The 20,159-nt window shown below is 51.9% G+C and overlaps 7 protein-coding genes across 7 annotated transcripts; 4 read left to right on the top strand and 3 right to left on the bottom strand.

Moving 5' to 3' along the window:
* Positions 1-1,139: 1,139 nt before the first annotated feature.
* On the top strand, positions 1,140-3,294 carry QC764_307990 (uncharacterized protein). The gene is made up of 3 exons (XM_062945908.1): positions 1,140-1,648; positions 1,701-2,148; positions 2,205-3,294. The coding sequence occupies exons 1-3, from the start codon at positions 1,544-1,546 to the stop codon at positions 2,984-2,986; spliced, it is 1,335 nt and encodes a 444-aa protein (XP_062801948.1). The 5' UTR covers positions 1,140-1,543; the 3' UTR covers positions 2,987-3,294.
* Positions 3,292-6,339, bottom strand: QC764_307980 (uncharacterized protein). Its single transcript, XM_062945907.1, has 4 exons — positions 5,167-6,339; positions 5,075-5,098; positions 4,815-5,002; positions 3,292-4,756 (listed from the first exon to the last, which is right to left on the bottom strand). The coding sequence occupies exons 1-4, from the start codon at positions 5,291-5,293 to the stop codon at positions 3,782-3,784; spliced, it is 1,314 nt and encodes a 437-aa protein (XP_062801947.1). The 5' UTR covers positions 5,294-6,339; the 3' UTR covers positions 3,292-3,781.
* A 1,493-nt stretch (positions 6,340-7,832) lies between these two features.
* Positions 7,833-13,034, bottom strand: DCL2 (Dicer-like protein 2; the record flags this gene model as incomplete). The annotated part of the gene is given in 8 exon segments (XM_062945906.1): positions 7,833-7,967; positions 7,975-9,215; positions 9,269-11,749; positions 11,804-12,062; positions 12,118-12,160; positions 12,214-12,242; positions 12,300-12,815; positions 12,831-13,034. Coding segments are annotated over 8 exon segments (4,722 nt in total). The 5' UTR covers positions 12,849-13,034.
* A 172-nt stretch (positions 13,035-13,206) lies between these two features.
* QC764_307960 (uncharacterized protein) lies at positions 13,207-14,343 on the top strand (the record flags this gene model as incomplete). The annotated part of the gene is made up of 4 exons (XM_062945905.1): positions 13,207-13,444; positions 13,499-13,630; positions 13,684-13,809; positions 13,961-14,343. The coding sequence occupies exons 1-4, from the start codon at positions 13,231-13,233 to the stop codon at positions 14,341-14,343; spliced, it is 855 nt and encodes a 284-aa protein (XP_062801945.1). The 5' UTR covers positions 13,207-13,230.
* Positions 14,344-14,382: 39 nt separating this feature from the next.
* PRE8 (Proteasome subunit alpha type-2) lies at positions 14,383-16,158 on the bottom strand. Its single transcript, XM_062945904.1, has 5 exons — positions 15,646-16,158; positions 15,564-15,583; positions 15,432-15,482; positions 14,713-15,312; positions 14,383-14,651 (listed from the first exon to the last, which is right to left on the bottom strand). The coding sequence occupies exons 1-5, from the start codon at positions 15,687-15,689 to the stop codon at positions 14,533-14,535; spliced, it is 834 nt and encodes a 277-aa protein (XP_062801944.1). The 5' UTR covers positions 15,690-16,158; the 3' UTR covers positions 14,383-14,532.
* QC764_307940 (uncharacterized protein) lies at positions 15,990-17,899 on the top strand. Its single transcript, XM_062945903.1, has 2 exons — positions 15,990-17,241; positions 17,302-17,899. The coding sequence occupies exons 1-2, from the start codon at positions 16,330-16,332 to the stop codon at positions 17,443-17,445; spliced, it is 1,056 nt and encodes a 351-aa protein (XP_062801943.1). The 5' UTR covers positions 15,990-16,329; the 3' UTR covers positions 17,446-17,899.
* A 71-nt stretch (positions 17,900-17,970) lies between these two features.
* On the top strand, positions 17,971-20,100 carry MNN11 (putative alpha-1,6-mannosyltransferase mnn11). The gene is made up of 3 exons (XM_062945902.1): positions 17,971-18,833; positions 18,887-19,314; positions 19,370-20,100. Exons 1-3 carry the CDS (start codon positions 18,539-18,541, stop codon positions 19,586-19,588), a joined length of 942 nt encoding a protein of 313 aa, XP_062801942.1. The 5' UTR covers positions 17,971-18,538; the 3' UTR covers positions 19,589-20,100.
* Positions 20,101-20,159: the final 59 nt, after the last annotated feature.

Raw genomic sequence — 20,159 nt, 5'->3', positions numbered from 1 at the left:
CGAAGGGACAATAACTAAAGGTGTATAGATGATGAGGTGACCGAAGCTACTGGACCTCTGAAAGAAAGCTTACGGGTACATCTCGCCGATGCACTTGTCACGCCCATCGACGACACCACAAGGTCTCGTTCGCAATAGACGTCTCCATTTATTTGTCCACGGCGTAACGGGTTATCATGAAGAAGTCCAAAAGACCACTTGACGTGTCCCACAAACATTCGAGATAAGCCAGCCCAGGGGTGATGATGATCTACGGCTCCGTGTGTCGATGATACTTCGTTCCCAACATAGGGTCAACAGCAAGTAACAAGGGGCCTTCGACTGTACCGCTCCCTCGGAAATTTATGCAAAAAAAAAAAAAAAAAATTGTTCGACGTATAGCCCGGTATAAGATGTCGCTAAAGGCTTCGAGGGCCGTCGGCACTCAGAATGCAACCCGGATTTGGGGGCCAGCGAGGTAACTGTAATTCCGATGAGACGGAGGGTGTTCCATCACTAGCGATGGGAGGGTTGCATGCGGCAGAAGAGCCTCACTTTAAAGACTCCCATTGTTTAGGAAGCTTGCATAAGGATGATGCTGACGATGCTTTGGTCGCCTTACACCAGGTCTGACAGATCTTACTCACCACCAACAACTCCCACCAAACATCATCAGCAATCGAAACCACGAACTTTATGGTTTTTTGTTTACCCAGGAAGATCACTTGAAGGCATTGACAATCAACAAGTTTATCCTTATCATTCCTGGAATAAATTCCAAGTTTGGTTTTAGACATCCCGCCTATCGAAGATCTGAAACGCGAGACTAACGGGACCGCGAGCCAAGTCACCGACTCAACAACCGACCCGGCAGCGGTACTGTGCCTTTTCCCTTTCTTTTTTTTAGTAGATCTGGCGGGTAACGGACCGCAGGGCGACGAACGAGCCCCTGACCGACCGAAGTAGTTACCTTCCCCGGATTCCAAAAGCGAGCTGTCGAAGGATCAGTTTCCCGATCGGGAAAGTCGTTACTTACATGACATGCTTTAGCCTCCGCCACAAGGCACGCGGCATTGATCTCCCTCACCCCTGGTTTTGAGCACGATCAGACCTTTTTGTCGATTTGGGGAGGGCTTGCGGTTGCAAGAGAGATTTCGTCAGCGCCCCTTGATCTGCTCGCCTCCAGATACATCGACGGCCTCGATCCCTTGGGCCGCCGCAACGCACGATTGAGCACTTCTGGGCGAGGCTTATGAGGCTTGTAGAGTACCGTGATTGGTGGACCAAGTTTGTCGTCTTAAGAGTGCTATTCTAGATGCCTTAAGCAGAACATGGAACAGGTTACTAAAATGTGTGGTTTCCCGTCTTTGGATGAAGCTCGTCTGATCCATTTCTGGACGACTTTGGCTTTTTCATATTAGTCTAGACCAGGTCCCATGAGTGTCTAAACATCTCATCGATCTCTCATGCTCGACCACCTTTTGATGTTTCTACCACCACCTCCCTGACAGGCACTGTCCAAGACCGTTCTCGTTCCAACTTGAATCACAAACATCCTCTTAATATGGCGGACTTTGAAGCAAACCAGCTCCCCCAACCAACAACCCCTTCCCCCAAGATCCCCAAAGAGCTCTCCTTCGAAAATGTAGTCAAGAACCAAACAGCCTCCGTAAGCCACCCCTTTCCCCCCTATCATCGCCACCACTAACACCCGATCCCAGCCCTGCTCCCTCCCCGACTTCACACTCTACCTAACCCACTCCTCCCACTCCCCCGAAATCCTCCACTTCTTCCTCTGGTACTGGGACTACGTCCAACGCTGGTCCCAACTTCTCCCTCGCCAAAAAGCCCTATCCCCAGCATGGGACCCAGAAAAAGCCACCGAAGGCCCAAGAGCAGCAAGGTTTATCACTTACAGCCACAAACGGGCCAGGAGCTTGAGGATGGAGAAGGTGCTCGCAGTTATGGACATCAGTTCCCCTCATTCTGACGAGCAGCCCGAGAAGGAAGGTGATATGTCAAGAAGCCGGTCGAGTTCAGCTTCTTCTACTGTTACAACAGCGAGCGCTGTGTCGGTTGTTGTTTCGGGGCAACCGAGGACGCCGTCGTCTTCTATAAGTGGGATTTTGAGCCCGACCGAGTCGATGAGAGGGTGTAGTTGGCAGCCATGTAACCTTCCAACCGCTGCCCTTTTTTTCCTGTGAAATTTGAACTGACAAGAGTAGTCACCATCCAACCCAACCACCCCGAACTCTCCCGCATAATAAAGCTCTTCCTCTCCTCTCCCGAGACGTTGAAATGTCTATCACAGCACGACAGAGAGCAGTGCATACGTGCGGTGCAGCATACAACCCACCCTACCGCCCTACTTCCAGCATTCATGTCAGTCGAGTCGACACTAAGAAACCTACTTCATCCAGCTTTCATCCGCCACTCGATTACCAACGCAAACACTGCTCGGCTTGTCTTCACGGGTGTAATCTGCGCCATCCTCGCGCTACTAGGGCTCATCGTCGAGATGGTGTTGATCCTCTCAAAGCAATCCTCCTACCTACGAGTCCTCGGGTTGCTATTCTTCTGGCCCGGGCTTACTGGGTTATTCGCCTCTATCAAAGGGCTGGATGTATACCTCCACTTTCAACAAAAACGCCAACTTCGCCCTTGGGAGCAAACCTCCCTTCCACTCTTCCACTCGCCCTCGACCGACAAGAATGAGAAAAGGGGGCATGAGAGGATGGACACGACCAGCACCAGCACCAGTTCCACAGCCCCATTTACCCCGACAGGCGTCGACGCAAGAGACAGAGAGCAAAATACCACCTGGGAGGAGCAATACCGACAACAGAGCTGGAAGAAAAAGACCTTCACCACCGCAGTCCCGGTAGAAAGCAAACCTCTGATCGTCCTGCAAGACCGAATCATCTTCCTGTCGATACTCTGGGCCGGCATCTCGTCATCTGGTCTGACAGTGGCGGTGTTGTTCATCCCGGCAAGAAATCTCTTCTAATTAGGTAGTTAGCTACCAATACACCAAAGATAAGCGTGACGGTGTAGTAACAACAGCCTCTCAACCATCGCTACCTCAAGCCTAGCCCGCTTGATCCTGTATGACAAAACCCACAAACCTCACACCACCATCATCCCATCTTTTCCTTGGACAACGTCTCTCCTCTATCACCCAACCACAACAACAACCTCTTACCATGCCACAACCCGTCCACCTCTAAAATTTACTGGGAACACCCTCAATTTTATTTGAATCTCACACACAAATCGAAAGTAGATTAAGTACTACAACGGGATCTCACGTACCCCCCTTCCTGCTGTGTATTCTCTAATATGTACAACATGTAGCCTGTCCATCATCTTCATATCACCCACATCTCGACGTTAACATTATGCTTGTTCCCGACGACGACCCGCCATGATCACAAACCTTCCTCGTGTATCCCACATCAATTCAGTCATCTCGGAAACCCCATTCCCTCATTAACCCAACATTATCTCATAAAAAATAAAATAAAACAATGAAGAAAGAAAAGCCCATGCATGCAAGGATACACCCACATCTCATCATGCCTTCACACTAGAAGTGAAAAAAAAAAGTATATCACAAACCCTCAAACGCCTCCGTTTCCCCCTCTCCCGTCCGCCCAACCATTTTCCCCAGCCCAATGCCCGACCTAGTACCATGACAACCATATGCCCCATGCTTTGAGATACCTACCCAGTTTAAAGCCACCAACTTTTCTTGTAAGAACAGTAAAAGAAGAAGAAAGAAGTAAACACCACCCCCGTCTCTCTAAAACCACACCGTAAAAAACAACATCACTCCCACCAACCCCGCCACCATCCCCCTAAACACAACCTTGGTCGGCGCAGCGGGATTCTGCGTCTCACTGGCCGGATTGGCAGCTGTGCCCGTCCCCTCATCCCCTCCAGCAGTCGTAGGAGCAACAGTAGCACTAGGCACACTCTCATACGTCCCCGTAAACGTCTCACCCACCGCCGGCAACTTGACATTCCCCTTCACCAACCACCCCCCCTGCGTCGCCTCCGGGCAAGGCCTGACCGAGACATGCTTAGCATCATAACTGTCCTTCACCACCCCCGTCGGCTGCCCAACCTGCTCCCACTTCTCCTTCAAATTGTCAAAATCAGGCTGCACCGGCTTCGGCGTCCCACTCCTCACCACACCATTCACCACATCCTCCTCCTTGGTCGGATTCTCATACTGAATCAACCCATACCTATTCTCCTCCTGAATCCACTCATAAACAATCGCGCCCGACCAATCATTCCTCATCTTTGGCCCAAAAATGGCAAGCTGGTCGTCAAACAGCCTCGGGCCGGGAACGTTGCACCCTGTCTCACTAAAAAATATGGGCACCGGGAAGTCCTTGGCCTGCTTCTGCAAGTTCTCGTAGCCAGAAGTCTCGTAGGTGGAAGGGTCGCACCACTCGTAGCTATTCAACGCGAAGAAGTCGACATTCTCGGACGAGTTTCCGCCGCATGTCAAATAGTCTTGGAGCATTGGGCGAAGCTCGGCAATGTCAGCCGCCGAGTACCCGATGGGGACCTCGCGGTAGTTTTTGGCGCCACGGTGGGCTTTCATGTCGCGAACAGCCGCCTTGATGAAGGGGGCCGCCTGGGAGTGGGCTTCGGTGGAAATGATTTCGTTGCCGACGAAGAAGCCCAGGACGTTGTCGTACTTGATGAAGGCGTCCATGACCTCGGCGTAGCGGTCGTGCATCCGTTTGGTCCAGGCGGGTTTGGCCTACTCGGGTGTTAGTATTTCAAGTCTGATGAACTGAAGGGCAGAGGGGAGTTCGTACAGGCTCAATGTACGTATCAAACGTATCCAAATCAATCAAAGCCGTAATCCCAGCATCATTGAAAGCCTTCATGCAGCCGTCGTGGTTCTTGTCCGCGTCAACATGGTAGACCCTAATGGTGTTGGGACCCAACTCCTTCATAAGCTCAACATCCCGCTTGCACTGCTCAGTGTCAATCAGGGGGTCGTCTGTTGTGGTTTGATGTTAGCTGCCATGTTCTTGTGTGGATTGTCCAAGTCGCGCAAATGCCAAAATCTTACCTGGCGACAACTGATAAGCAATGCCTACAACCAACCCCCCAAAATTAGCCAAAAAGTCCAATTTGATCAGCAGAATGTGGAAAAAAACATACCCTTGACAAAAAACTGCTTCCCATCCGGAGTAAAAAGCTTGTTCCCGACAGAAGAAATAGGGCCAATGGCTTCAACGGTTGTGGCAACGGCCAGCGCCGCAATCGCGGCAGGCCAAGAAAGCTTCATTTTTCAGTGCTTGTCAGGAGATCGCCAAGAGGTGGATAAGATTTTTGTTGCCAAGTTTCGCAATAATCAATGTCGACAAGATACTGGTCAAATTCCTGTTTTTGAGATATCTCTGCAGAGAGAATACTCAAAACAAAAAATAATTTATTTTTGTTGGTGGGTGTTTTGTGGTGTTGCTTGGGGTGATCTGATAACGGGCTTGAACCAGAGGTTCAAAGCTGCAAACGAACGGGAGAAGACGCGACCGTTGCAAACACACCACACACCCGTGCAGACCACAGAACCACAGTGCTGGGAGGGAGGGCAGGTGCGAGTGGTGGGTTGATCAAACGGTCAAAGTCGGACTGACCCTCAAGGGAAAGAACGAGTGTGCTCGTTTTTTTTGTCGAATTGGTGGCGGTTAATTCGTATTCCTGTTGTTGTTCCCTTCTTTCCTACCAAGTCACCCAATCCGGCAGAATCGATATCATAAGAGGAATAAAAAGCGAGTGGCCCCGTATCCGTCAAGAGCTGCTGTGTGTTCACCGCCGGGTCTCCGTTTGCCTTCAGGTGCTCCCCGGAAGCGGTCCCGTCCTTGTCCTCAGCTGAGAATTCCTGGCCTTATCGTCAAAACGAGTGACTGGAGAGTGTGGTGTGGTGGAAGAGATGAGAGAACACACACACAAAACATGGCGGGGAAAGGGTCAAAGATAATAAAACCAACACGACTATAATGATGAGGACTACTGGGAGGTGTGACAGATACAACATGGCCCATCAAACTGGGCTATCACAAACACCAACAACACGGGTTACCTGATTCTGTTTTCTTCCACAGACACACAAATACACACACCTGCCATATCGCGATATCGCATGTGGAGCTTTGGTTTTGTCGTCTGCCATGGTTCGGCTGCAGCAACCCCCCGGCGAGATCTCGATCCCCCTGTCAAACCAAACTCCAACGGGATTTGCAGGGATACGCTTACCTACCAAGAAAAATATATCGTGAGCTATCTCTAGCCAAGCTTCATCACCAACGTCTATCAATCGCTCTTCTCCCAGCAATGCAAATAGTCCTCATTCCCCCCCAAAGAAAAGTCCACGCAATCGCGGCTCGAAACATTCCGACACCAACCAATCACACCCACCTCCCAACTCGTGTAACCAACCGCCTTTCGAACCTGAAGTTCGTGTTGCCATAGATGCACCATCCCCAAACAAGAATAGTCCTCCCCAGCCCCGCCCAGTCTGGCTGTACCCCCACGCAATAGCTCCAAGGTCTGCCAATCCCAGCTTGTGTCGTCAGAGTACTTCGTACGGCAGGGAGTCGAAGACACCTGCCAAACTGTGCCCTCTCCACCACCCCTCCAAAAGATCCCGCCCGCATTTGCATGAGAGAGCCGGGTGGTGTAGAAACTCGGCGAGATTCCCACTGGTCAGGACGGCCCAATATATTGTCGACAAACAAGGTTCAGGGACTTTATGGTCGTGATCCTTCCGACCATACACTCGCCTAGCCACCAAGATTCCTAGTCCAATGCATCGTTCTGGAGAGGATAGCTAGCAACAAGACAATACATGGCCCCGGCCTGAGCGATAACGCAATCGGCTTTCTTCCCAGTTTTTTTGATCCTCCTCCAACAAAGCTTGATTGAAGAGGCGGGCGCTGCCGCCGAGCGGATGCGCGGGCCGCATCATCATCGCTCACCTCTCTCACCTTTCGGGGAAGCTAAGTTAGTTGCTCACCTACATCATAGGATGATGGTTCGGTTCGGTTCGGATATAGTGCATACGTCTTTGATGATGGGACTTCCCGAGCGAGGTAGGGTAAACGTCATCCAAGACTGTAGAATATTGCCTTGCAAGTATTTAAGTTTGGGAGTGGGACTTGCATTCGCTGCGGGATGGGCTAAGTGGTCAAGAAGAATGCCGTGATATCCGTTGGGTATCCCGTACCAAGGCCAGCTTTTTGAGCTTTATGCCGACTTACACGTCATGTTGAATCTCTACTCTAACCCAACAGCTCGACTGCAACCCGAATAACAGTTCATCAGCCTACTGAAAATTGGAAAATTGAAGCAATCTACTCAACAAAAGATATCTCCAGACGACAATTTCATTCAAGTCCTCCTTCGTGATCCCAGATGTCCGGATATGTTGAATCTAACCAACCTCCAAACCCACACTCAATATCCAAATCAGCTCTCTACCTGTCTAGCGCTGCTCAGTAAAAACACAACTATCCATACAGCTAACCCCTCAAAACCCGGTCAGCGCAAGGTATATTTGTTTAAAATATACCGCACACTGGCAGGGTATTCAAACAATGAGCTCTGTGGGTATCTCGCGCTTTATCCAAGCCAGCGCTATGAAACAGATATTTTGCGGCAATCGTCATCCAAGAGAGAAAAAATATGCAGAACAAGAAATAGGCAATATCCAAGCAGAGAAACAAAAAAGAAACATCAAAAACACAGATGTAGAGAGATTCCCGCTGATACCAACCCCCTTCGCTGCCCGAATCATCCCCATTAGAGACACCCAGTCTACCCCTCCCTCACGCATCAACAACCACATCCTTTCCCAAGTTCTCCAACATCACCCTCCTCTTCTCCTGTTCCCTTACCTCCTTCTCCGCCTTCAACACCCCAACCGCAGCATCAGCCCCCCTAACCCTAGCCTCCTCCCCTTCCTCGCACCCCCAACCCTAACCACCTCCTCCCCGTCTCCGCCCAAACAACAGCACACTCCCACTGCCCTTCCTCGTTCTCCTCAACCCTATACTCCACCGCCCTTCCCGCCGCCAAAAGCCCCAACTCCTCCTTCGGATGCAAACAGTGCACCCCCTCCCTCACCAACCTCTCCATCACCCCCATGATCCCAATTCGTTCCATCAACCCCCTGCACTCTTCCAAATCCCCACTATCAACCCAGACAGCTCCCATCAAGCTCTCAAAAACATCGCCATAAAACTTTTGGGCTTGAAGTCTTGTAAGCGCGGACCAGGGGTATTTTTTGCCGCGGTCGAGGGCGTGACGGATTTCGTCCCGGAGAAAAGAATGCCGGGATTGGGTAGAGAGGATGTGCTCGCCCATTTCGGGCGAGGTGTACCGCAGGAATGACCACAGCGGGAATTTGGCCGTGGTGCTGATGAGGTTGATCTCTGGGGGGTTAGTGCTTGAACTAGAAGTTCGTCGTGAGGGGGAGAGGTATGGGTTGGAAGTGGGATCAGGGAGGATGACTTCAGCGTTGTATCTTTCCTCTTCGATGGCCCACTCCATCACCAAAAACCCCAAAATGTCGGCGTTGACAAGGGCGGTGCGTAAAAGGTGGAGCTTGGAGTTTTCGAGGGGGAGACCGGTCAGTGGTTCGCGGAGGGAGAAGAGGGATTCGACAACGAGGTAGTCTAGTATCGCGTCGCCAAGAAATTCTAGCCTGTCGAGGGAGGCGCGGGTATCTTGCACGTTGAAAGAGGGATGGGTCATTGCCTCGATGAGGAGGGACTTTTTCTTGAAAGTATACCCGATCAGTTTCTCCAGAAGGTGCATGTTAGGAGGGAGGGGCTCGTCGTCGGGGGCTTCGTCGTAGAGGACCTGGCGGCCGTGGTCGATGCTCTGCCATTTGGCCTCGGGGAGAAACAGAGAAATACAAGCGAGGGCTTTGTTGATACCGCCGCTGATGTGGGAGGCGCCGATCAAGGCTTCTACCACATCGGCGAGGGTTTTGGTCGGCATCTCCCTGGTTTTCGGTCCATCGGAAGAAGGGTTGTCGGTGCGCTCGAGGTAATCTTCCACAAACACGGGTCGCCACTTGTCTGTCGTGTAGGCAGTGTTGATGATGTAGCGGGCGAGCCCGAAATCTATGGCAGCTTTGCAGAGACGGTAGTTGGAGACGATCTTGTCTTTGGTCGCCGAGAGGAAGCCTTCTGGGAAGTGAAGGTCTTGAACCGCGGTCAGCCACTGTTCTAGAAATCAAAGGGGCAAGTAAACTTACACTGTGCCGAGCAGTTGATAGTTGTGCAAAACTTGAGAATGGAATCTCCCAGAAACTCAATTCTTTCATAGTCAATTGACCTCCTCGCCCCCGATGCTGTGATGGCCGTGACCACCAGATCCAGATCCGTGATCCCGGTCGTTTGCAGCGACCCATCCAGCAGGTCTCTGGCAACAAGATAGTCACCCACTGCAGCCGTAAGAGCGGGAAGCATCAGACCGACATGGGCAAACACAGTTGGGATCTTGTCGACTTTGACCTGACTCGCAAGAATCACTCGCGGGTAAGGCTTCCCGCTGGGTAGCTGGTGAATGAAAGCATCGGGTAACTTGCGGAATTGACCTGCCCTCTTGGGGAACGCCTGCACAGACACATAAGGGACGTCCTCTGGGGCCTCCTCGAACCCCTTAAACACGGACTTGATCATGTTCATGGGAGGCTTCTTTGGAAGCCACTCCCTAAAGAAATAGGGGTGGTTGGCGCTGTCAACATCCCGGATGAGGTAAGACTGAGAACAGTTGGCGAGAGAGTCGCGGTTGAATTCCAATGCGGCCATGCGGTCAATAGTAATCTCGTCCTCTGGCGAGAAAAGACGGATGGGATATTGTTTCTTCTCTATCGGAAACCGATGTCCGTAGGCCATCGCGAGCAAACCATAAGTGTGATCTCGATTGTCCTTGTCATATTTTCTCTCATGAGCAGTCCCCATGGATATAGTCCACGATGTTTTGCGCTCCGAATGAATGACTTGATCTCTTATCAAAGGAACGGGGATTGGAAGCGAAAGGTCCAGCTGTGCCCAATGTGTGCCGTCCTCGCTGGATATTGTCACACGCCGACTGTACAGCTTAGTACTGCTCTCCCAAGCCTTTGATACCTCCAGCCAGGGATTATATTGCACCTCAACAGTGGTGATCCCCTCCGTTTTTCCAACTTCCACCAAGCCAGGCGTTGTTCTGGCAGGCAGCATGTTCTTGTCGATCAAACCCGCCTCGTAGAGCTTCTTGTAAGCCTGGAAAGCGGCGTCTTTGCAAGCAAAAGCCTCCGAGGGCCAAGCCCGCAGGCTTTCTGCACGACGCAAACTTGGGGACAGTGAGACGGGCAAGTTCACAGTGGCGGCCCGAAGGCCGGGTTTGCGAGCGTCGATGGGGTTTCCCTCCAGATCGTGAATAATGTAAAACGGCGCCCAGTTGACAAACTTCCTGGTGGACAAGGTTGAGCAGAAATGATCGAGATGTTGCTTTGCGTCGTGGATGGTCATCTGTGCCCCTGTTGTTGGGTCTGTCATCTTGGGATAATCATCCGCCTCGGATTGTTCCATCTGCTCAAGCCCTGCTATTTCCCGTAATTCGTCTTCGTATTTGCGCTTCATCTCCTGCTCGAGCTCCTTCCACTCCTCCAGAGACTGGTCCTGATCATCTTTGAAAAGAACCCAGAGTTCCGACTCGTTCATACGAGCCCTCCCTCGTCTCTGGATGAACGACTTGAGGTTGCTGGGCTTGTCAAAGCAGATGACCAAGTTGCACACGGGTACATCTATGCCTTCCTCGAGAACGCTTGTAGCCACCAGCAAGTTGACCTTGCCCTTTCTGAACCGGTGCAGAGACTCAATGTCCTCTTTCGTGGTGAGATCGAGAAAACCGTGCTTGCCCCCAGGAAGTTTTGATGTGCCAACCATAGACTCCACGGAGTAGCGAGACTCAAGAACGGGATGTACCGAGAGAACATGCGAAAGGACCGAAGCAGTTGCCCTCTCCGTGACGAAAACGATTCCCACGGGGTTGCCTTTATGGGAGGCGAGAATTTGTAGCAAGGCTTGAACTTTGCGGGAGAGGTTATCTGGAAGGCTCGGCGGTGCTTCAGGTTTAATACCCTGAAGTGTAGCCGACAGATAGGCCTTTTCCTCATCCCAAAGGTTGTTAACCGATGGGGCGGGTGGACTGCCAACTTTGAGAAACTCAGTGACAACTCTGTTGATGTAATATTCCGCCGCCCACGGTCCTAGGTTCATCCTCATCTCTCTTGCTCTTGCAAACAACGCCTTCATCTGTTTCTGTGACTGAGTATTGCGAGACATGATGGCGCTTTTCAGAGCCTCGCGACTACGCTCCGTGTTCTCCTCACGGAGTCGTATGATGTGAGGATCGGCCGTAATATCCATCTGTCGTAAGGTGTCGATGAGCCTGGTCATGTTTGAAGACGATAGGATGGCATTTTGAGGTTCAGGAAGGTCTCCGTATATGAATGCTTTCATTTCTGGGCGGTTCACCTGAGCCATAAGCTCGTCGCGGTGCCTACAGGGCGTCCTGCAGATTGCATCAAGGGTCTGCTCGAGTGTTTCTATACCAGCGAGATTGGACCTCATCAAAGGGCTAGCCGTGAGACCCAGAATGTGAGGGACTGGTTTCCCCTCCTGCTTCAGCTTGGCGTACGACTCTCTCATGAGTCTAGCCACAGGATTCATGCCGACACAGTTATGGGCTGCACCTTATCAGTCTTGAACCATGATTAACGAAATGGACAAGGAAAACTCACCTTCATCGATGACGAGAAGACTAATGGATTCCAAGGGCACAAAAGCGTGTGCTACGGCAGCATCAAACAAGATCTGGTACGTAGACACAACGATCCGGACATTGGTGAGGACCGCCTGCCAAACACCGGTCTTATACTTCCAGGCCTGAACATTGTCCGCGCCGCAGATGAACCTTGACTGAACTCCTGGTATCTGTTTTTCGATGACCTCAAACTGTTGGGCGGCAAGCTGAACGGTAGGAGCAAGGAACCAGATAAGCTAAATATCTCGTCAGTTTTATTCGACCACATTATCGGCTTCGTGAACAACCTACCTTGGGGCTCCTTCCGAGCTCTTCCTGAATTCGAAGTATCGCCCTACGTAAAAAGTCAGCAATTTCCGCAAGACTGAATCACGAAGCTCAACTCACACTTGAGTTTTTCCACTTCCTGTGTCCATCTGTAGGTATATCCGCGTCAGTTTCACCCATAACCATCACATTCTGAGGTGTCTTACTGCAACGATGATGTTCCGCTGTAGACTCTCCTGAAACATTTCGACTTGGTATGCTCTCGCGGTCATGATCACCTCAGGAGAGGTTTTGACTTTAGGGGGCGTCTCAGTTCCACTTGTGTCTTCAGTGTCCGAGGATAGTTGGTAGATATTCTCTGCCAATGCCTCCGCCTGCAGGGCCTCTTCCACCCCTTGAAGTCCATCTTCATCAGAAGAGGATGCCTTGGGCTCATCTGCCATCATGTTCCTAGTATCCTTTGACTCCATAGCCGGCGTTGAGCGTAAACAGAAAAAGGATTTGTAGCGTGAATGGTCTTCCGAGCAAAGTGGCGGAAGTAAAAAACTCTGATAGCCTTTTAAAGCAAAGAAGAAATTTCTATGGCCTTTTCGTCCCCATCTTCCAAAGCAGCGGCGGAACAGGTTGGGACGAAACAAACTGGAGTGTGGGTAAGCCACCGCAGGCCTCACTAAGGTCAAAGGGTGGTAGTACTGATGTGTGGAGGCCCACACAGCAATGCACTGGTGAGAACATACCGCTTGGATCTTGCCCATTCATATATCTCGAGTGAATGATGACCGACCAGTTGTGACCTCGCTGAGCATGGTCAGTTGGCTGGACAGGGCAGATGGAGCAGTGATGTTGAGACCAGAGTGTCGTCAGAACAGGAGGTCCATCCTGCGCCAGGAAATCAAATTGGGATCCTTTTATATATATACTTGAAACCATGCACAAACGTGTCGATGAGGCCTACTGCCGGCAATGCTGAAGTGAGGCTGCAGCTGCTTGGCAAGCCATCTGCATGAGGTGGGGATCACGAGGTTTAGTGGATGCGCGCCTTCCTCATTGGTCTGCTTACACCAACTGGATGGGCAGGTACAAGTAAGTTAGTTACCTCGCACAAGGCAAGCATTCCAGGTTGTTTCTTGCCGTTGAATGGTTTTTTATACAGGCCAGCAGTTATCATACATAAAAGTTCCAAACATCATAATTACCATGTCACTCTATGCAACAGGCCTCAACGCCTGGAGCCAATTAGACTTTGACACCACCAAAAAAGACCAACAACCAGACGACATCTTCACTTTCACTTGCCTTCTCGAGGACAAGGACATAGACTATATCCGTCCATTTCCATCATATACTCTAGGTAAGCCTCCCAAACCCAGCCCCTTGAACACCCACCCCTAACTAACCACTCCAGTCTACACAACCACCACCCCCTTCTCACCAACCTATACAGCCGGCCTGGTCCCAAAACTCCACCAACAACTCTCAACCTCGTACCCAGACCACTACCACCACTTCGCCGAAGCCTCCAACGACATAGTAGTAGGTCCGTACTATCCCCTTCCCCTTCCCCTCCACTCCAGTTCTAACAAATACCAGTACCAACCCACCCAACAAACCCCCACCCCCTCCAATACCCCTCCCTCACCACCCTCCTCTCCCCCTCCTCCCAACCCATCTCCTACCCCGCCCTTCACCTTTCCCAAATAAGCCCCTACGCAACCGGTTTCCTCGCCCTTTCTCCCCCCCCAGAATCCCACGTCCTCTCCTGGGGCGACCCCGCTACCCCCCCCTCCTCTCCCGCCCTTGTTCCCCCTCCCAACCCCCCATCACCCCCATCCCATCCCCGACCTCTCCTACCTCCCCACAGGCCCAGTAACGAAACTCTCCTCCTCTCCCTCAGGCTACTTGGTAGCAGCCCTAACAGCCGGCCACGACCTCTACCTCTGGGGCCACCCAAGCCGCTGCTCAACCTGGTACCCTGACATCCCCGACTCTCCCGAACCCGTCGTAATGGGCGATGACAGCGAAAAAGATATCAAAGACGTAGCAGTCGGCCAGTCACACGTCCTAGTCCTAACCACCGACGGCGAAATCTGGGGACGGGGAGACAACTCCTCTGGCCAACTCGGTTTAGGCAGAGAAACAAAACTAGTCACAGAATGGACAAGACTAAAGGGGGAGTTTGATCACGACAAAAAGAAAATAAAGGGGGTTTGGGCGGGAGAAAGAAATTCATTTGTTGTTGTCCAGCCTTGACATCACCAATGTTAGTAATGAAAGTGAATCACATGACAGCTGTTCTATGGCTTGTATTGTTCCTTGTTTTCTTCCTTGTCCTGTCTAGTGTACAAACATGCCCCGCAGAGAAGCACCTCGAGAAGAACGCGCTCCCATATCATTCATCGTCGTCAAGAGAGAAAAAACAACACAAAACTATCCCCCAAATCATAGATTCGTGAGATAATCCTCAATCTCCTGGGGGGTGAGCTTCCGGAAGCGGGGTCCCACCGCCCCTTCGACGCCCTCGACGCCGAGGAGGTGGTCTGCTGGGGGTCCGACGATACCTATTGTCGCAAATGTCAGTAAATACTCTTGATGCATCATAACAACAGCAACAAAACCCACCAATCTCAATAGTCTCCCCATTCATCTCCCCCTCAATCGTCTCCTTCAACGTCAAAAGCGCAATATGCACCGCATCCTCCAGCTCCAACCCCTCCGTGTACCTCTTCTCCAAAAATGTCTTCGCCGTCGTCGCACTCTTCCCAATCGCCGTCGCCTTCCAAGGAAAGTAACTCCCCGAGGGATCGACCTGATACAACATCGGCCCGCCCTTCAAGATACCACCCGTCTTCCCGCTCAGCTTCTTGCCCTCCTCGCCCTCCTTCGCCTCAATCTCCTCCTCTGGGAGGATACCCTCATCCCAACCGGCAATGAGGAGAGAGACACCGTAGGGACGGACACCACCGGATTGTGTGGCTTCTTGCATGACGCGGGCGACGTCTTGGACTAGGATGCGGGTGGGGGGGTATTCATTGTAGATGCGCTTGTAGCCCGTGTGGGAGACTTTGCGGGCGCGGTCGACGAGGACTCGGTAGTCGGGGCCCATGCCCGAGTAGACCATGCCGATGTTGGGGGTGATGAGGCTGATTTTGGAGAGGGACGAGGGGTCGGCGAGGGGGGAGGAGGATTTCTTTTCTGTAGCGAGGACGATGCCGTTCGTGGCTGTAAAGAAGTAGCATATGTCAGTCATAGGTTTCAATATGGTGTACGATGTGACGGAGGATGGTGGGATGTTTGTCGACGGTGGGCGTTGGTAATGGTGGGGAGGGGCAGGAGCTCACCCTTGATGCCTAGGGCTGTTACACCTTGGTTGACGGCGTTGAGGGCATATTCTAGGATGTGTTAGAAATGGCTGTTCGTCTTTGTAGACTATGACCTTCTTGTCGCAAGACAGGAACCAGTGGGCGACGAACCGATCTGTACCAGCTTGCCGCTATTGCAATGTCAGCGATGTCCCATGTTCAGAGCTTCCAGCAGCCAAGCAACCCAACTTACCTGGGAGAGAATGTTGTAAGAGAGAAGGAGTATCTGTCCGCCATGGTGCCGGCTTGGAGAGACTATGGAATGGGGTTGGGTAGTAGAGGCTGGTGCGTGGTCGTTGCGAGGGAGATCGTCTTCGAATGTGGTTCCCAAGTTGGCGTTGCAAGGCTGCTGATGTCGGTCGTCCAAAGCTCCCCCAGGCACGGTGAAGTTGCGCGTTCGACAGGCCCAGCACCGACAGCCTGCCACAGCAAGAGAGAGAGCTTGGGCCACTTCCTCCTCATTGGCTGAAGGTGGGGCAAGCAGAAGCCTGGGACCTGGTGGTGTCCACAGACGGGCTAAGCTGATTAGGGAAGTGGTGGGTTGAAACATAAAAAAGTTTCCCACCGATGGTGAAGAACTTTCCCTTTGGTTCTTCTCTCTGCAGTTCGCAAGGAGCCTCGGAAATCGCCTCATGGCCAATGGGCAAAAGGTAAGAACAAACTGTCTTTGAGACCGCTTGGACCCGACGAGAGATGTGAGAGTTCCTCCATCATGAGCGTCTTTTCGGGGTGGAATTGCCCATGCCACCGGCAGTTGGCGCAGTTCTGAGACCACCTGGCTGCTTTTACGATTACAGTTCCGAGCACTTCCCCAAGCTTCCTCTCAGCTTCCCTTCCATACGCCTATTTAAACATTTCCCCGCCATGTTCTTTTTTGATGACCGCATGTCCACATTTTGATTACAGGACTATACTTGGACGACACACAGACAACATGGCTACTGAATCTTTGGGACAGCAATGGTCATGGCCCGATGAAGTACGTGCTTCATCTCCTGAGCATCCGCACCAAGATAGCAATTGGACCACAACACCTCGGGCACCTGCCACGGATGCACCTACCGGCACGGCGCCAGAACCGACACCAGCAGAACCACCACAGCCGCGTTACAAACCACGTACTTGCCGGATATGTTTGGAAGTCGTGCAACCATCTACCGAGCTCGACGATACCGTCGCCGGGCGGGTCTTTGCGTCAAAAGCTCGTGTACGATATGTTTCCGAGGATCCCGAGCTGGGTCGGCTCATGAGCCCATGCAACTGCAAAGGCTCTCAGAAATATGTTCACGAGGGTTGCCTCCAGGCCTGGAGAAATGCTGCGCCAATGTCGGAGAGGAATTACTGGCGATGTCCCACTTGCAAGTTCGAGTATCGTATGGAGCGCTTGAGATGGAGCCGATGGCTGTCAAGCAAGGCGCTACGGGCAGCCATCACAATCTTGGTGATGATGATCACAGTCTTCATACTTGGATTCATTGCCGACCCCATCATCAGATATGGCGCCGACCCTCTGGGTACCATCGCCGGAACTTTATTGGGGGAGTTTGACGAAGAGTTCGACATACCGGTGCAGCCACTCGTCGAGGAATTGGAGTCAGACAATTGGTATATGCACTTTGTCAAGGGTTTCCTGTCCCTTGGCCTATTGGGTTTTATCAAGTCAATGTTGGCCATCTCGCCATTTCAGATTTTCAATATCCGAGTTGGCGGTGGTCGTCGCAGAAGAAGAGGTGGGACAGAGGGCATCAGTTGGTTTGTTGTGGTTGTTGGGGTTGTTACATTCTTAGCAGTAAGTGACATCTTCCTCTCTCCTCTCCCCGAGTCGACAATACTGACCGATCATCATCAGGCAACCTGGCATGCCGTCAGTCATTTCAGCGCAAAGTTTCTTGAGAAGCTCAGCGACCGTGTTGTGGATGTCCAAGGAACGGAGCCCGAAGATGACGAAGATGACGAAGACGGTGAGACCGATGAGTCAAGAAAGGATAGGTGATTGTGGCCAACAGTGATTGTTCGAGTTCTAGAAGCTCCCAGTTCTCCTCAGTCCCCCTAGAGACCCCCCCACCTGTACGGAGTACTGCACACTCTTAAGTTTCCACAGCTGCTCTTCCATGCTGTAGCTTACTAGTCTGTGTGCAGAGATCAAGCGTGGCAATAGCTGGCCGAATTTGGGCGTCTTGTCCTGTTCATGTTTGGCTTTGCGATGCGGCAGTCCTGTTGGTCATCTTGAGGGCCTCTTTGGGCGATACTCATTGTGCTGCTTCCTCCTCAGCTTCATGCTGACGTACGAAGTGGGTTGAAGTTGCCAGCAGGATTGGTACAGTTATGTCCATCTCTTGTATATAGGGTGATTCTATGAACATATAATCGTACTTGTGGTTCAATTGGGTATGATGCCTGTCTGGTCATGGTGACATGGGGAACTGATAAGAGATAAGCTGCCGGGCTGCTAGCGTCATTGCCGGGCCCCTGAATTCTATAAAATGTGGGACCGGCAACGGCAGTCGGGGCAGTGGCTGGCCTGCAACGAGCTGACACTTGTCAGCTGGAAATAATTTCCAAAACGCGCGCCGGGTGCATCCAGGTTCCTGTTGTCTTGCTGAACGAGGAGGGTTGTTTGAGGATCCAGCGGTGTCGTCTTTCAATGTATTTGCCCTGAGCCGCCGACACATCGCCATATAACGGTTTCCTTGGCACTCTTATCTGCCCGGTGATTCCTGTACGAGGCCAGCCAATCTCGCCAAATGTCTAGATCTTGATCCATGTGCGACCAACATTTCCAGAACTTGCGGCCTTCCTCCTAGCCATTGATCTCGACTGTCACTTCGACCCTCAACTGCGCCGACAGTATTATATACGCGAGCCCCTTGACCAGCGAGAGCGCGGCCACGGCTCCCACACCAAGTCCCACGGGCTCAGACTTTTTTTACGTACTTAACAAGTACGCAGCGCAACACATTCGAAAGGCCTCCCCGATTTCGCCGTGACACACGTCCTTCCGGCAAGCAATCTCGACTGGTATCTTCTAGAAGACTAGGTGGAATCGAACCTGAGCCTTGGGAAGATCCAAGCCACCACGAGACAAGATGCATTTCGCACTACCCCCACGAAAGACGTCGATTCCTCCGCCGTACATGCCTCGGTCGAACCGTCTACCCATGCTACGGAGAAGCCGCTTCAAGCTCATCGCGATCACGGGACTGTTCTTCTTGACGGTAATATACCTGCTCACCCGCGGCAATGGGCATCCAAAGCTTAAGAAGCGCATGCCTACTGGTAACCCGCCGGTGGTGGTGGTGACGGTGTTCGACGAGGCCAAGTACGGCAAGGGGTACATCGACACGATCAAGGAGAACAGGATAGAATATGCCAAGAAGCATGGTATGTTGATGCCGCTACAAAGCCACACAACAGCCGGCTAACAGGACTGACAGGATATCAAACGTTCTTTGCCAATGTCGGCGACTATGATCTGAAGGGTGCGCCGGGATCGTGGACCAAAGTGGTGGCCATGCGCCATGCTCTCACCAAGTATCCCGAGGCCTATTTCCTCTGGTATCTGGACCAGAACGCCTTCGTGATGAACCCGCAGCTGAAGATTGAGGACCACATTATGAAGACGGCCAAGTTGACGGACCTCATGAAGAAGGACCATCCCGTTGTCCCGCCAGACAGCATCATCAAGACATTTTCCCACCTTACCGGGCAGGACGTGGACTTTATTCTCACGCAGGACAAGGACGGGTTGTCTGTTGGGAGCTTCATCGTTCGCAACGGAGAATGGGGCGAGTTCTTCTTGGACACTTGGTTTGATCCTATTTATCGGAGCTACAACTTTCAGAAGGCCGAGACACACGCCTTGGTAAGACTTGTTTGCCATAACTTCCAAAGCTGCCAGGCTTACTGACCTCCTCTAGGAGCACATTGTTCAGTGGCATCCCACCATTCTCGCCCGTCTCGCCATCATCGATCAGCGTCTCCTGAACTCCTACAGCCAAGGCAACAAGGGGGATCAGTACAAGGACGGAGACATCGCCGTCAGGCTCGTCGACTGTGTATCAGCCGGGGCCAACGCATGCGAGACCGAGTCCCAAAGATTTGTCCAGCAATGGCGAACCTCTTTTGGCAAATCCTGACGAAGGAACGGGGCACCTGAGGATTTCGAAGATTAAAGCAATAAACAGACTCAAACGATGACGACGGATTAGACACGAATTCCGAACCAGACCCTACTTTTTCGGGCACACAGGCGGATTGTGCATTGCGCCATTATCAGCATCACCACTGCGGGCGTTTAAATCATTTTTGACTTCATACCATGGGACTTGGGTTGAAACAGTCAATACAGGCGTTAGGATTTTTTTTTCATCTTTTGGAGGGGGGTCTTTTGGACGGAATAGCGATTGGGGGGTGGCTGTACAAAAAAAAGCGAGGGGGGAGGCCAGGGGCTTTTTGACTTGCTTTGGTGTGCTGTTTGAAATTGTAGGCACACGCAAGACATGGGTCGAGGGGCGTGGTGTGGGAGGGCAGATATGAATGCGGATGATGTCGGTAATATTGCGGGCAATGATGTGATGTTGCTGGCTGTTTTTGGAAGAAGTCACACACTGGGCTGTGCAATATGAGAGAGGAAAGGGTCCGCGAAGGGATGGGGGGGGGTTGGTTTGTCTTGTATATCAATCATGGCCAGGGGGGAAAGGATCAAGC

This window comes from Podospora pseudoanserina, chromosome 3, assembly GCF_035222485.1.
Source record: "Podospora pseudoanserina strain CBS 124.78 chromosome 3, whole genome shotgun sequence".
In the NCBI taxonomy this organism is placed as follows: domain Eukaryota; kingdom Fungi; phylum Ascomycota; class Sordariomycetes; order Sordariales; family Podosporaceae; genus Podospora; species Podospora pseudoanserina.
This window is presented reverse-complemented; position numbering and strand designations above follow the sequence as displayed.

What these genes read in the sequence shown, in the direction of transcription:
- PRE8 (XM_062945904.1), bottom strand. Translation starts at nt 15,689, where the DNA reads ATGGCGGACAGATACTCCTTCTCTCTTACAACATTCTCTCCCAG. An exon ending in CTTACAACATTCTCTCCCAG is followed by an intron (nt 15,584 to 15,645) that starts GTAAGTTGGGTT and finishes ACATTGCAATAG; the next exon opens with CGGCAAGCTGGTACAGATCG. An exon ending in AACAGCCCTAGGCATCAAGG is followed by an intron (nt 15,313 to 15,431) that starts GTGAGCTCCTGC and finishes ACTTCTTTACAG; the next exon opens with CCACGAACGGCATCGTCCTC.
- MNN11 (XM_062945902.1), top strand. Translation starts at nt 18,539, where the DNA reads ATGCATTTCGCACTACCCCCACGAAAGACGTCGATTCCTCCGCCGTAC. An exon ending in AGAATATGCCAAGAAGCATG is followed by an intron (nt 18,834 to 18,886) that starts GTATGTTGATGC and finishes CAGGACTGACAG; the next exon opens with GATATCAAACGTTCTTTGCC. An exon ending in AGGCCGAGACACACGCCTTG is followed by an intron (nt 19,315 to 19,369) that starts GTAAGACTTGTT and finishes GACCTCCTCTAG; the next exon opens with GAGCACATTGTTCAGTGGCA.
- QC764_307990 (XM_062945908.1), top strand. Translation starts at nt 1,544, where the DNA reads ATGGCGGACTTTGAAGCAAACCAGCTCCCCCAACCAACAACCCCTTCC. An exon ending in TCAAGAACCAAACAGCCTCC is followed by an intron (nt 1,649 to 1,700) that starts GTAAGCCACCCC and finishes ACCCGATCCCAG; the next exon opens with CCCTGCTCCCTCCCCGACTT. An exon ending in AGGGTGTAGTTGGCAGCCAT is followed by an intron (nt 2,149 to 2,204) that starts GTAACCTTCCAA and finishes TGACAAGAGTAG; the next exon opens with TCACCATCCAACCCAACCAC.
- QC764_307940 (XM_062945903.1), top strand. Translation starts at nt 16,330, where the DNA reads ATGACCGCATGTCCACATTTTGATTACAGGACTATACTTGGACGACAC. An exon ending in GGGTTGTTACATTCTTAGCA is followed by an intron (nt 17,242 to 17,301) that starts GTAAGTGACATC and finishes GATCATCATCAG; the next exon opens with GCAACCTGGCATGCCGTCAG.
- QC764_307980 (XM_062945907.1), bottom strand. Translation starts at nt 5,293, where the DNA reads ATGAAGCTTTCTTGGCCTGCCGCGATTGCGGCGCTGGCCGTTGCCACA. An exon ending in TGCTTATCAGTTGTCGCCAG is followed by an intron (nt 5,003 to 5,074) that starts GTAAGATTTTGG and finishes AAACCACAACAG; the next exon opens with ACGACCCCCTGATTGACACT. An exon ending in TTGATACGTACATTGAGCCT is followed by an intron (nt 4,757 to 4,814) that starts GTACGAACTCCC and finishes ACACCCGAGTAG; the next exon opens with GCCAAACCCGCCTGGACCAA.